Raw genomic sequence first — 13,094 nt, 5'->3', positions numbered from 1 at the left:
AGGACACAGATTACGCGCGGGTTTATCATTTCTTCGAAGAGCTTGCACAGACAGCTTCTCCGAGCTATGGGTCTGTGGCTGCTAGGTAACGACGGATCCTTGCCTTGTTTAAGAACGGGTCCTTGCCTTGCGTCTGCATCCCCGACAGTTGTCTACAGGTTCGTCCACTCTTGGCGTGAACACGGTTCAGCGTGGCCGCGCTGCGCGTAGCGCCAGTGCGTCTGGCGCAGCCGCGCATCGCAGCGAAGAGGTGCATGCGTACAGGGACTTACGGTACACGAGACGGTCTTTGGCGGGAGCGCCAGTAGTTTGTGCGCAGGCACGAGCACAAATGGGTGCGAGAGAGAAAATCTGGGCGCTTTTGCTCCTTGAATATCTGACTTTGCCTAGGTACTACGGCGGAGAAGTTTCTTTGGTGACGCGTGCTGAGAGCAGCCGCTGTATCAGCTCCTCCTTCCCTATCCACCTACGACTGTGTGGCCCCTTTCTTATTTAATTTTTATTGCGATAGCAATTATATGGACACTCAAAAGCAGATTTCTGCCGTCGGCGTCGCCGTCGCCGTGAGGTTCCGTATGACGTCATTTGGAGATGAAATCGTCTCCGCGCGCCGAACGCTGTATGTGCGAGTGAAAGGGCGCGAGGGGCGCGTCTTTCACGGGGAGTGAACGCACGGCGGAGAACAAACGCGCGTTCTGCGCCGTGCTCGCTTCAGGGCTGCAGAAGTAGGCGTCTCTTTTCTCCTTTACAATGACCATATATGTAGAGCAAACGCGCCTTCTTCAGACGCGCGAGAGTCCGTGGGGGAGGGGGAGGGAAGGGAGCCGACGTTTAGCTGCTGCACCAAGTGCCTATTTATATCAGAGGCTCCAGCAACAGTCACCAACGCCGCACGCATTTTGAGCTAACGCGGGCAAAACGCCGATGGCGTCGACAACAGTTCTGCGTGTTGTTGCTACCAAAGCCGCTCACCTTACTTCGTATGACATTGCTGTGTTGCTATCGCATTCATTGCTTCGCCCTTAGGGCACGTTCACACTGGGGAATCCGGCGTCTACAGCAACGGAATTCTCCTGCCGCCGAAATTCGCGCCGTTCACACTGCTTGCCCTCCGCGCCGGAACGCGATACAGCGCCATCTGCGGTGTAAAGCGCTAACCTCCAAACAAGCGCGGGATATACCGGATGTGCCCGCAGCCTCGAAACTGCGCAGTTATCTCCGCTCGCGTATGGTTCGCGTTGTTTATTTTGCGCCTCGTCGCTGCAAGCAACGACAATGAACACTGAGCAAGAAGAGGCAGTACTGCTAGGCTTGTTGGCAAGCACTTTTCTGGCGATGCACGACGCGGAGAAGCATTCGCAGAAGAGACGACGCCAGCGGCGGTGGTGGGTTCGTCCTGCTTTGCAAGAGCGCGAAAAGCTTGGTCACGCCACCAAACTACTACCCCTTCTGCGAGATCGCGACGTGGAGTACTACCGAGAGTAAGTTGAGATGTATTGTTACTCGTGACAACAATAAATTACGGAAAATCGGATACCTCGATGTGGTGTTGGCTGTACGTAATGTATTTTGTATTCGTAGGTACCTAAGGATGCCTCCACGTACTTTCGACACGCTCGTGCAGCTTGTCGGACCCCACATTCGGAAGAAAGACACTAATTTCCGGAAAGCAATCAGCCCCGAGCACCGGCTTGCGCAAACTGTCAGGTAAGATGTCCAAAACATACGTGCATGTCACTGTCGAGGACGTCTCGTGTTCTCTGTGAAACGAAACATAAAAAGCGTTCATTTCAGATTTTTCCCGTGGTATCAGTGACCCTACCGCCGTGTCTTCTTGGAAATGCGTTAATTAACGAAAATTTGTCTAGCGCAGTGAATGGCTTTTAAGGGTGACAGGTAATGTCATACCTGTCGTTTAAGTTGAGCAGGTAATGTTAAAAGTACGCTTCTCCGAAGCAGTGTTTCTTTAGCATAGGAACCTCTATTGTTGCTTTATAGCACCAGAGGACGAATGTTATGTCGCTATGTTTCTATTGTTTGTAGCGTTGAGAAACTGGGCCTATTTGTCATGCATTACATACTCATATATGCTCCTTTGCTTTCATTGGTTTTGAGCAACATGCTACCTATGTCTAGCCACATAATATGCCAGACAACTGCAATGCAACATCCTTGTAAAGTTGTTATCGACTTCCTTTAAGTGTGCATATTTTCCCATTTAGTTAATCTTGCACCCCTACGGAAATGTGCACACTCTCTGAATTTGTTTATGTATTTATTTTGTACAGGTTCTTGGCTGCAGGGGAAACTCTCCGCTCATCTTGTTTTAGTTTCCTAAATGGACGCTCGACAGCATGTGGCATTGTGTCGTCGGTGTGCCAGGTGCTGTGGGACGTCCTTGGACCTTTATATGTTGCCTGTCCATCAAGTGCAGATGAGTGGCTACAGGTAAACACCATGTAATACACACATTTTTGATACATCTATTTTTATTGTGATTGCACGTATATAACTTATATGTCATCTCTGCAATGGTCATTTTCATCAATGTGCCTATTGCTCACAAGACAGCGATATGCATTAATTCTCATCTCATGTATGCTCATCTTTCAGATTGCAAGCGACTTCGAGGAACGGTGGAACATGCCCCACTGTGTGGGCGCAATCGATGAAAAACATGTTGCCATCGAATGCCCCTCAAAATCAGAAAGTGAGGACTACAACTACAAAAACTGTTTCAGTAAATAACTGCTTGCTATCAGCGACGCCTGCTACAGGTACATGCTCATAATCGATGCATTACTGGTGCTAACATTAATCATGGTCAGCAGCATGCAGTACAATTATGTTCAGTCTGAGGTACTAATTAACAGTGTACTGATAACTGTTCTTCAGTAAAAGGCATTTACTTATATTTAGATGTATGTTAAAAAGCCCCAGCTAGGTCAACATTAATCCGGAGTCCTCCATTATGGCATACCTTGTAATCATATTGTGCTTTTGGCACATAAAACCCCAGAAATGTTAATTATTTCAGTAAAAGGTAGTAAGGGGGGGGGGTCTTCGTATGTTGAATTACTGCAAATGTGTAAAGTGTTTTGATATAAAAGGACAGCTTACTGTAATGTAGGCTGTGAAGTTGCATCCTTGATGCTTGTTAATATGGATTTTTTTTTGTAAGCCACTACTATGTAGTCAACCTAACAGGTAGGTGGAGTGTTTACAGAGAAATGTTCTTGTTATCTTCAGATTTCTGTACGTAGAAATAGGACACCACGGGAGTGACTCAGATGGTGGAGTGTTCAGCCGAAGTAGGCTACAAGAGGCCATTCTTTCAAACAAGCAAGGATTTCCCCCCGATGCACCGCTTGGCAACGTTGGCAATATTCCCTTCTACTTGGTGGGAGATGAAGCGTTTCCCTTAAAGACCTACATGATGCGGCCATATCCCCGGAAAAGCAAGTGTAACCTTTACATTTCTTTGCCTACTGGGCTGCATTGTTTTAATGTTACTTATTTAAAGCTGTTTAATGACCGAATTCACAGAAAAATTAACTGCTCAGAACACATTGTTATTGGGTTAGTGCTTATTGAAGGTAATTCGTCAAATGGGGCATTGAGTTATCTGAATCAGATGATCACATAGTTCTTGAAGATGCAATTTCGTCAACATATTTGTCCTGCTAGAACGGCATTGCCCCGTGGACATGGATTACACTAGCCGGGCGCATATTGGTCTAGAAATTTACAACGTACTTGGCGGTTGCTAGCATAATCATAATTTTTTCGTTATAGGTGCCTGAATCGCTTTGTTGACATATATGTAAACTTTTGTTTGGAAGTGTGCTTCTTCGTTTCTTTCCCGAGAAAGCATTTTCTTGATACACTAGCAAGACAATGTTACAGAAGCAAGGCATGATGTACATACTGCTCTTGCACATTATCTTGTCACAGCTGTTACAGGAAAAGTCTTTGCGGCTAAAAATGTGCATAACTTGTCGTGCAGGTCTTCACCCATTTTTGGCTGCTAGCACGGAGGAGGAGCAGTTACATGGTGACCAAGGCGATTCTGCATTGACGAGCCACTTCGCTGAGCCCCACAGCAAAAGGATATTTAACTACCGTCTGAGCAGAGCCCGTCGGGTCATAGAGAATGCCTTCGGCATAATGGCACAAAAGTGGCGCATCCTGCGCCGCCCGTTCAAAGCTAAGGACGACAACGTGAGAAGAATTATCTCTGCTTGTGTCGTTCTGCACAACTTCCTGCTCAAGGAGTCCCCCACTTCCCGGTCTGCATACTGCCCTCCTGGAACAGCTGACCACCTAGACTGGCAAGGAAACATCACTGAAGGCAGCTGGAGGGCCGAGGATAGCAGCAACACTGCACTGCCATCACTGCGTAGCACAGGCTGTCACTCAACCAGGTAATGAAGTTTTAATGTGGTACGTTTATTGCATTAAAGTGTCCTTAAACGTATATAACACCTGTTAGCATTTGTCAAAAGTTATGTAAGTTACATTCATCCCTTGTTAAGGATTAGCAATACAAAGGCCAATAACAATGGCTCTTGTGGCACGTGTGTAAGTGGGGGTCTGTTGAAATGTTGATACGATAATTGTATTAAATAGAATCTGCCTATAAGAACTGTGAATTGTAAGTTTTTATGAGTGCATCAGCAGACATACGAAGTGGCAGTCTCATTCCAATCAACAATGCCACATCACACCACAACACAGTGTGTCTTGTAATCACTGCAAACGTGTTGCAACTCAATAGCAATTTTCGCTGTCTCTATTGTCCTGGCTGCAAGTTCCTTGCAATGGCTACTAAGAAGACGCGCTTCTCGTAGAGGTGTACAGACTAGTTAGTGGTGGTACAATTCCAAGTGCACACTTAGTACTTTGCTGCAAGGCTTGATATCAATAGCATTATTTTCACAAAGGCAAACTATTGAATATTGAAAACCAAATAGGGGATTTTCATTCGTTCTGCAAACGAACGAACGAGTGATTTTCTTCTGAACGAGTGATTCTTCTCTCACTATTAGGTCAGAGAAGCAAGGTAAAAAAAAACTTGACAGAAAGCATGCAAACTCATTCCTGTGCGCAGGGCACTTTCTTGATTTTACTCCTGCATATTTACAGTTGTGTGAAATTTTTTCCTAGAGCGGCCTACAGAGTGCGAGACCTCCTTGCCAAGTACTTCGTCACTGATGGCAAGATCCCTTGGCAAGAGTACATGATCAAGGACAGAACACTGTGCAGTGGTGAGTAAAAGGTTTATTGTCACAGTCAGGGTGTATTTACATCTCGTACTGGTTCATGGCAGCTCAAACGTGCTGAATGTACATACAAAGCTTGTCTCTCCGAAAGGCGTTCAGCCATGCTCTTAGAAAAATAGATGCTCCGTCTTTGGGGGGGGGGGGGCGCTAACTTAAAATTGTTCCTACATGAGAAAACTCGCGCCAGCTGAGGGATATGACACCTGCAAACAAAACACATCACCTGCCCTTTTGATTATCTGTTTTTGCTAAAGTACAGTCGAACCCGGATATATCCAAATTTAAGGGTATCGGGAAATATCTCAATATATTGATAATTCAAAGTCTAACTCTATCTAAAACATATTTGAAAACTCCGCATGTCTGGGACACTCTTCTGCATGCTCACTTCATGAAAATATATAAAATATAGCTACATATGCACCGTACTTTATACCCAGAGTGAATATTTTGCGTAATCACTTCCCAGTGAATTGCGAAAAAGAGTTGCAATGTATTGTACAAGGGGTCTTAGGAGGATATGATAATGAGGCGCATTGTAATGGGGGACTCCAAATTAATTTTGACCACCTGGGGTTCTTTAACGCGCACCTAAATCTAAGTACATGGTTGTTTTTGTTGCAGCCACCATGACAAACACTCGAACTGGCGCCCTAGTGCTTAACAGCACAATGCCATCAGTGGCGCACCAACGGGGGGGTTTCGGGGGTTGTAACCCCCCCCCCCCTTAGGCCGACTTAACCCCCCTCTTTTGTTTAACCCCTTTTCTTTCCTTGCGCATTTAAGTACTGCAACTAAGATGTAAGACGCGCAATCGTCTACACACTCACAAAAAGCGCATTTTTTGACAATTTCCCGTGAAGAAATGGAAATTAGTGCTATGTAGATGGTATTGGCAAACTGTCAACCCCCCCCCCCCCCTGGCAGAGATCCTGGGTACGCTACTGAATGCCATAGCCGCTAAGCTGCCACCATGTGTGACAGTGAATGGGTATTCGATATTGTCACGTAGTAGTGACGCTGAAGTAAACAGGCGTAAAACTGTGTATGACGAAACTGATTCTTTATTGGGCGAACCTGTGCCCACAAAAGCAAGCTACACTCAAAGCACAACGAAAGCGGCGAACACAGTCGGCGGTCGTCAAAGATCTGATCAGCGGCGCGACGCGTCGGCTTTTATACCTGAGTCAACGAAGGTTCCAGTTTAATCCCTGATGCCCGCGTGTCTTCCAGAAAGTTCTAGACAATTCGCGTCGGTCACACAATCAGATAACATAAGCGTCGGTGAAAACAGGCAACGAAAAGAAGCATCGATAACGTTCTAGAAACTTCCGATACAGGCGCGTCCTGCACCGAGCAATAACGTTTAACATTTGTTAGCCAGTGGAAAGCGGCCACCGGTGAAAGATAAACATGTATACGTGTCAATATGCGTATGGTACAGTGCCATACTTTTGCAATGGATTCCCAAGGGGATGTTAAAAATGGTTGACACAGACAACATTTCGGTATAACCAGGTTCGACTGTAAATAGTGTTCGATAGTCTTAAGACACTTCTTGCATGTGTGAAAGTTGAGCCAGGAAGCTAATTTTCAGTTATTTGACACGGCATCTTTTGCTTCATTAATTTTCTCATACATCACTTGTTGCAGTGCTGTAATTGCATCTATTTGCTGATGAGTATTTAGTAAACGTAACTGTTGTGCAAGCGACATGCAGAAAAAGTACGGAAGGTCGTGACATTCTCTAGTAGATTGCGATGTCCTGACAGCGCGCAATTGACTAAGACACTCTGTTGCGATGTCCACATGCGAAACCGGCGGTGCAGAGCTGCAAAGAAACATGGTATATACTTTAGGCATGTGATGGTCACAATATGTGCGCTCTTATCTTACTTAGAATCACTGGCGGACATCCTAGGGATCTTCCGTGGCCTGTTCATCCAGAGGAGGAAATTGAAGTATACGGTGTCAAAAACAGGTTGTATTGCAAAGTGTGAATAGCATGGATGCATCAAAACTTTCACAGTAATCCTACTGCAACTACTTGCCTTTCAGGATGAAACACTGCATCTTGGTCAGTCTCTGCACTGTCTACTGACCTGCAGAATAAATTGCTGTCACCACATATATATTTGACTGAAGCTGAACATATAAAATGAAAATTTACATTTAATTTCTGGGACTTTCAGGTTCATGTTGAAAAGATTGCTCTCACCTGTCTGTTTCCATAATTGCAGGTGTTACCGGGAGTGGTGATGCCCCTGCTCCTGAAAGCTCATCCTGAGAACTTGCGTCATAAGTGGCATCCTCCAGCTGCGGTGTCTCTGCAGCCTCCGTGCTGCCCTCTGTGCTCGTACTTGGTCGATCCACGTTTGGTGTTCTGTGTTATGTGTCATTGACAAAAACAATCATGCGAAACAATTTTGAGCTTCCTCACTGCTTTGTTGAATAGCGTTTGTATCAAATGACCACTGGTGATTGCTTTCAAGCAGTGCAAAATTACTTCGTGGAACTGGAGAAAAACATAATTTCAGAGGAATTTTTCCAATATGTGCCATGCAGTGACGAAAATATGTACTAAAGCCACAATACACTGCACTGTGTTCAGTGCAATTTGAGTGCAGTTTTTGGTTCTTTTGACGTACGACTTCATTTACACTTTAAGGATGGAAAACGAGCTGAACTCATCAAGCGCATACTTTGTAAAAAAGGACAAATGACGAGACTAGCTCGTCGAGCGCTTCTTTGTTTTCCATGCAGGCCTGAAGATGATTTAGCTCCTTTGAATGATGGTCTGTGCCTCTTCTAGAAGGTGCGCGAGCATCTTCTCCTTCTATTTAATGTCACATAGTGCAAGATGTTTAAGAGTAATGTTCAGAGTGCAGACTCTGTTCTCTTCCTTTCTGTATATTTGAAAATGGGATCCTTTGTGGTGCAAGTGCATGTTTCAAGTAGTGCTGAAATCGAAATAAAATGTGATGAGTCTGAGTTTAGCCTCTTCAAGTGAGAGTGATTATGAACTGGCCTCGGGCAACAATCGTCAGCTGGCTTGTGCGCAGTGAAGGCCTCCCTTGTTAGACTGTTTTTTTTTATAGCAGGCTAGATCTTGCTGACCAAGTTATCATGCTGAAAAGTAAACGTGGTGATTGTTAGAGCTCATCTGCTTCAAGTGTTCAAGTGCACGTGAATTTGAAGTGACATTGGTGAGCAGTAAAACCCCCATTTGCTTCAGTACAAAAATTTTTTCAAGTAAGCCCTTCGGACCAAACTTTTTTGCATAATGTCCCTTTATGTGATCATTAGATTTGTTTGCACGCATAGAAAACGTGGCTTTTTTGCAAGTTGTCTGAATATTATTTCCATCCTTAAAGGGTCAACACACACCTTTTTACTGCCAAAATTTATTGGAAGCTCTGTGAGAGCTCCCTTGCAACTCACCGTTCAGGACTCGCGAAGTCAATGTTTGTGCAGATGCTGAAAAGAGGACATAAACACATGTTAATTATGCTTCACCGTGCCATAGGTTAGCCAAACCCTTTCATGCCTAATCTCTCATCCATCAGATCCATAGCACTTTGCTAAGCTTTAGTGATTATTGTGCATCTCTAGTTTATGAGAGCAGTTGCTCATTAAGCGTTATGTTTAGTTATGTAATAGCTGATGATGTTGCCAACGTATAAATACTTATGAAATATTTAGCTTGGGTATCACATCGAGTGCGTGTTACTTTGGAGATCTGAAATTGTCACTGCATGACTATTGAGATGCGTTCAGATTAACGGTTATTTATGTTATTTATCAACTGTTTGCATGGTTATTTATAATCATTTCTTCATTGTACATGGTCACAATGTTTACCTCTGTCAACACTATGCAGCACCATTTGTGGACTGCTATTGTATTGTGGTATCTAGTTGCTCATTTTTTTCCTACATTGCAGTTCGTTCAATATAAATTTTTATTTTGAATTAGTTTGCCAACAGTGCATATGTAATATAGGGAGCACTTCTTGTATACAGGATGCATGCGTTCGTGTGTTTTTCTTTGTGGTTGTTAGTATATAGTTTGCTCATTTCTTGCATGTAATTCACTGAAATTGAAGTAATAAAGATAACCAAGAAAAGTCATGCTGAGCTCACATTGGTTCTTTCAAGACTGGACCCATCAGAGACATCATTGACTCGAAGTGTGCCCATTTCACGGTGGGTACATCAGCTGCACCTGCTCCGCTTCTCATCGAGTCTTTGATTTTATTGCGCTGCTTGTTGAAAGTGTCCTTCAGGTTCTTGAATTTGTTTTGAGCAGCTATTCCTGCAAACATTTGATTTAGTTATACACGCATGCGTGCAGAGGCTGAGCCATGGTTTAAAATATAGTTAGCTATTCACAGGTGAAAGAGACTCTTTATTAGAAAAAACGGATTTTTACCGGCACGTGTATAATCACTGGCATGTATACTCTGTAAAGGGATGGGGAATGGGAATAAAAGATTCCAGAGGATAGTGGCAAAAAAGGAGAACAAAAATAAATGTGAAATGCGCAAGTGGACCTGATACTATAATAATTACAGGTGAGATGAATTTAGGCTTTTCTATATGAAATAGTATACTTCCTTGTACTGGTATAATATTTGCTGCACTTTTCATATCTGCATTTATTCAGTGCCAATAAAATAATGTAGCTGTGGAATACTACTTGTTCAATGTCTAATTACACTTCCACTCAAAAGTATTTTACATGCAGAATAAATGAAAAAAAAATTTCGGCAGATAACGGAACACAGTGCAATAGTGCACAATATGTTCATGTTTCCCTATGACTCGCCTGCAAAACGTGTATATTCGTAGTGCGCCGCTACACATCAAGTTGCTTTCTCAAATTGTGCTCCTCGCCACCATAGAGCATGCAGCGCAACTGATGGACACGCAGGATAGTGAACGGACACGCTCAGTGTTCGAAATAGCATTCTGGATGTGCGTGGTTTTTCCACCATGTCCCACCTGGCTGCGCTGTTTACATTCAGAGAATGCAGCACCTGCTTCTACACTGGGCTGGCCGGCCGTCAAACAAAAACAAACGTGCTCGCCAGCGTGTTTGGGAACATGTGTTGCGATCTTTTATGGGCATGACTACAGAACCAATTCTGCTTTTCTGATAGCCTAGCGCAAGGCTGTATTATCGCAAGGCTGCAGCATCGCAAGCCTCAGCTGGAGCTTGCAATATGAGCACCAAATTAGGAAGATCATAGAACACGCACTTACCACTCAATCCAAGTTCACTGCCGATCTTATTCCACAGCTCATCTTTTAGCACGTTGTCCTTGTGCTTGACGTGGCGCTTGTCGAAAAGTACAGAGTAGTTGCGGACCAATTCTATCAGCATTTCCGACGTCGCGACCGACTTTGACGACTGCGACATGACGCGCGCGTGCGACTCGGCCGCCATCTTAGAAATTCTACTCGCGCTCCGATTGGTCCGCGGCGAGGAAATCCGCCGGCAGCTGCCGCAAAAATTGGTCCGAGACCGATCGGCGCGGAAAGGGCTATTCCGGCGGATCTCGCCGCCGCCGAACTCGGTTCCGCGCCGCTCCAGACGCCGAATGTCTCAGTGTGAACGCGCCCTTAGGGCGAAACTGTGACATTTTTTTTGCATCTCTCTTCATTGAGGACAATGTGTGAGAAAGGGTGTGCCGAAGGAAGGGAAAAGGCAGACCACTGTCACCTGCCGGACATGTAGGCACAACTGTGGATGCTGTTAAGGGATCGATGCTATTCCTAAATAAACGCATCACTGATTGGATGATCCAAGTATAATCTCACTATCAGGGAGGGAGCAGTCTACCTGACTGGAGCAGTATTTCTTTATTTGGGGTGTTGCTAAGCTGCAATCCGCAGCACCCCAACGACCGCCGCTTTGCGTCGGCGCCGGGCACCGCGGCGGAACCGTGGCACAAATGAGAGCAGTATCCGCTTGCGCAGACAGAGCCACCTACAGGGTGCTAAATGTGTTTCAACACGTAGAAGTGCTTTCGTTCACGCGAATCTCCTGAACGGTGCAGTATGCACTGATAACCAATACATGAGCACGGCGTGCTTTGGAGTTAAAGTTATCCGATTCGTCGTCGATCTCACAGGTTCAATGATACCCTCGCGACTATCGCACAATTTCCTATGTTACCGTTGGAACGAAAAACGCAACAAACTCACCAGAAACATCCTAGGAGCTCAAAAGCAAAATTTGTGCACGGCGCCATAAACGAAAACGCACATGCCGGCTAGCCTAGGGACAAACGCATACAATACGAGCAAAGAAAGTTCTCTGCCGTAGTACCTAGGCAAAGTCATTCATTTGAATTTTAATTTGCCTTTATTTGCATAAATGTACAATTTATGGGGGATTTAAGGAAAAAGTTGCGCGCAGCAACTTGACGGGCCTTAAAACCCAGTCTGAGGGCAGCAGCGGCAGGCACAGGCGCTAATTCAGGACTGACAACAAAAATACATTTGAATACAATGCAATGATGGCTTAAACTTATGCCATAAAAAATCAATATAAGAAAAACGCTACAAACAGAAAATAGCAGTTTTATGCATGAGCAAACAAGAACGGTGAAAAAAATTGTTCATGATCAAATATCACTGAAAAACTCATACAAACGCGAAACAGGACAAGAAATGACATCAAAGTTATTGCGTATCAGTGTGTTAAACAAGCGTGGTAAGCGATGATATGACATTTGAAAAGCATAATTAGTGCGAGGACGTGCTACATGCCAGTGTTCAGGTGACCGTGTGCTGTATTCTGTTCTATTTCTAATTAAATGCGTTAAGGACGTAATGTATGACTGATTTTGTTTCACGATTTTTCGATAGGCTAAGGACAGTCTAAAGTCTAACAGAGAGTGCATGTGAGTAATTTAAGTGTTTTGAGGAGAGGTGCAGTATGAGAATCTGCTGGAGCATTGAAAATAGTACGAATTACCTTTGTTTGCAGCAGGAAAAATCGGTTTATGTTGGTAGCAGACGTTGTACTCCACACCAGACAGCAGTAGTGTATGTGACTCAGAAAAAGAGCATTATATAAGAAAAGTTTGACTTTGCGTGGTAGCGGTTTTAAAGTGAACAGTATTCCAGCTACTTTGCAAGTTTACCTGCAAGGAAGTCTATGTGATCATTCCATGACATATGGCTATCAAAAAACACACCAAGCGTTTTAGCAGAGCGGACAAGCTCAATTCTTGAAGTGCTTATAAAAATGTCTGACTCTAAATTCAAGCATTTATTCTTGGCTTGAAATAAAATAGCTTAGGTTTTGTCAATATTAATTTTTAAGCCATTATCCTGCGACCAACTATATATTTTAGCAAGAACAGAATTTGCAGTTGAAGTTAAGCTTGCAATATTGTTCGACGAAAAAAGCACAGTAGTATCGTCTGCGTAGATGATATATTTTGGCTCACTATCCACATGAACAAGGTCGTTAACATAGATGTTGAAAAAAAAGGTGGCCTAGTATGCTCCCTTGTGGAACTCCAACTTTTACTTGTTTGATTTGGGAGCAGATGCTTCAACAAGTTGACTCGCTGCTTTAAATAAGATTTCACTATATCTAGAGCATACCGCGAATACCGTATACTCTAGTAATAAAAGTTCATCATCAACAGAGTCAAACGATTTACTGAAGTCGATGTGTATACCGAGCGTGAGTTGCTTTAATTCAATGTTTCTCATATCAATTCCTTTTGCTCTAGTAAGGCAAGCTGGGTTGACCTTCCACTCGGGAAAGCATACTGACAGTATGTAGCGGCTG

The 13,094-nt window shown here is 44.1% G+C and overlaps 2 protein-coding genes across 3 annotated transcripts; both read left to right on the top strand.

Annotated features, from left to right (window-relative positions):
- Window positions 1-1,237: 1,237 nt before the first annotated feature.
- On the top strand, window positions 1,238-2,748 carry LOC119431893 (uncharacterized). The gene is made up of 4 exons (XM_037699334.2): window positions 1,238-1,481; window positions 1,582-1,707; window positions 2,289-2,448; window positions 2,614-2,748. Exons 1-4 carry the CDS (start codon window positions 1,276-1,278, stop codon window positions 2,746-2,748), a joined length of 627 nt encoding a protein of 208 aa, XP_037555262.2. The 5' UTR covers window positions 1,238-1,275.
- Window positions 2,460-8,065, top strand: LOC119431047 (uncharacterized). Of its 2 annotated transcripts, XM_037698512.2 has the most exons (5): window positions 2,460-2,777; window positions 3,250-3,458; window positions 4,007-4,424; window positions 5,167-5,267; window positions 7,523-8,065. In XM_037698512.2, the coding sequence occupies exons 2-5, from the start codon at window positions 3,434-3,436 to the stop codon at window positions 7,567-7,569; spliced, it is 591 nt and encodes a 196-aa protein (XP_037554440.2). In that variant the 5' UTR covers window positions 2,460-2,777; window positions 3,250-3,433; the 3' UTR covers window positions 7,570-8,065. The 2 variants fall into 2 exon arrangements, with proteins under 2 accessions (XP_037554440.2, XP_049513305.1); XM_049657348.1 differs by lacking the exon at window positions 2,460-2,777 and having other exon boundaries at window positions 3,213-3,458.
- Window positions 8,066-13,094: the final 5,029 nt, after the last annotated feature.

Source organism: Dermacentor silvarum, chromosome 10, assembly GCF_013339745.2.
Source record: "Dermacentor silvarum isolate Dsil-2018 chromosome 10, BIME_Dsil_1.4, whole genome shotgun sequence".
NCBI lineage: Eukaryota > Metazoa > Arthropoda > Arachnida > Ixodida > Ixodidae > Dermacentor > Dermacentor silvarum.
Note: the sequence above shows the minus strand (reverse complement) of the source record. Positions and strands in the feature narration are given on the sequence as shown.

Bases quoted from the DNA above. Each gene is read 5' to 3' on its own strand.
- LOC119431893 (XM_037699334.2), top strand. From the start codon at position 1,276: ATGAACACTGAGCAAGAAGAGGCAGTACTGCTAGGCTTGTTGGCAAGC. The intron at 1,482-1,581 runs GTAAGTTGAGAT...TTGTATTCGTAG, and splicing joins GACGTGGAGTACTACCGAGA to GTACCTAAGGATGCCTCCAC. The intron at 1,708-2,288 runs GTAAGATGTCCA...TATTTTGTACAG, and splicing joins CGGCTTGCGCAAACTGTCAG to GTTCTTGGCTGCAGGGGAAA.
- LOC119431047 (XM_037698512.2), top strand. From the start codon at position 3,434: ATGATGCGGCCATATCCCCGGAAAA. The intron at 3,459-4,006 runs GCAAGTGTAACC...CTTGTCGTGCAG, and splicing joins GCGGCCATATCCCCGGAAAA to GTCTTCACCCATTTTTGGCT. The intron at 5,268-7,522 runs GTGAGTAAAAGG...CCATAATTGCAG, and splicing joins GGACAGAACACTGTGCAGTG to GTGTTACCGGGAGTGGTGAT.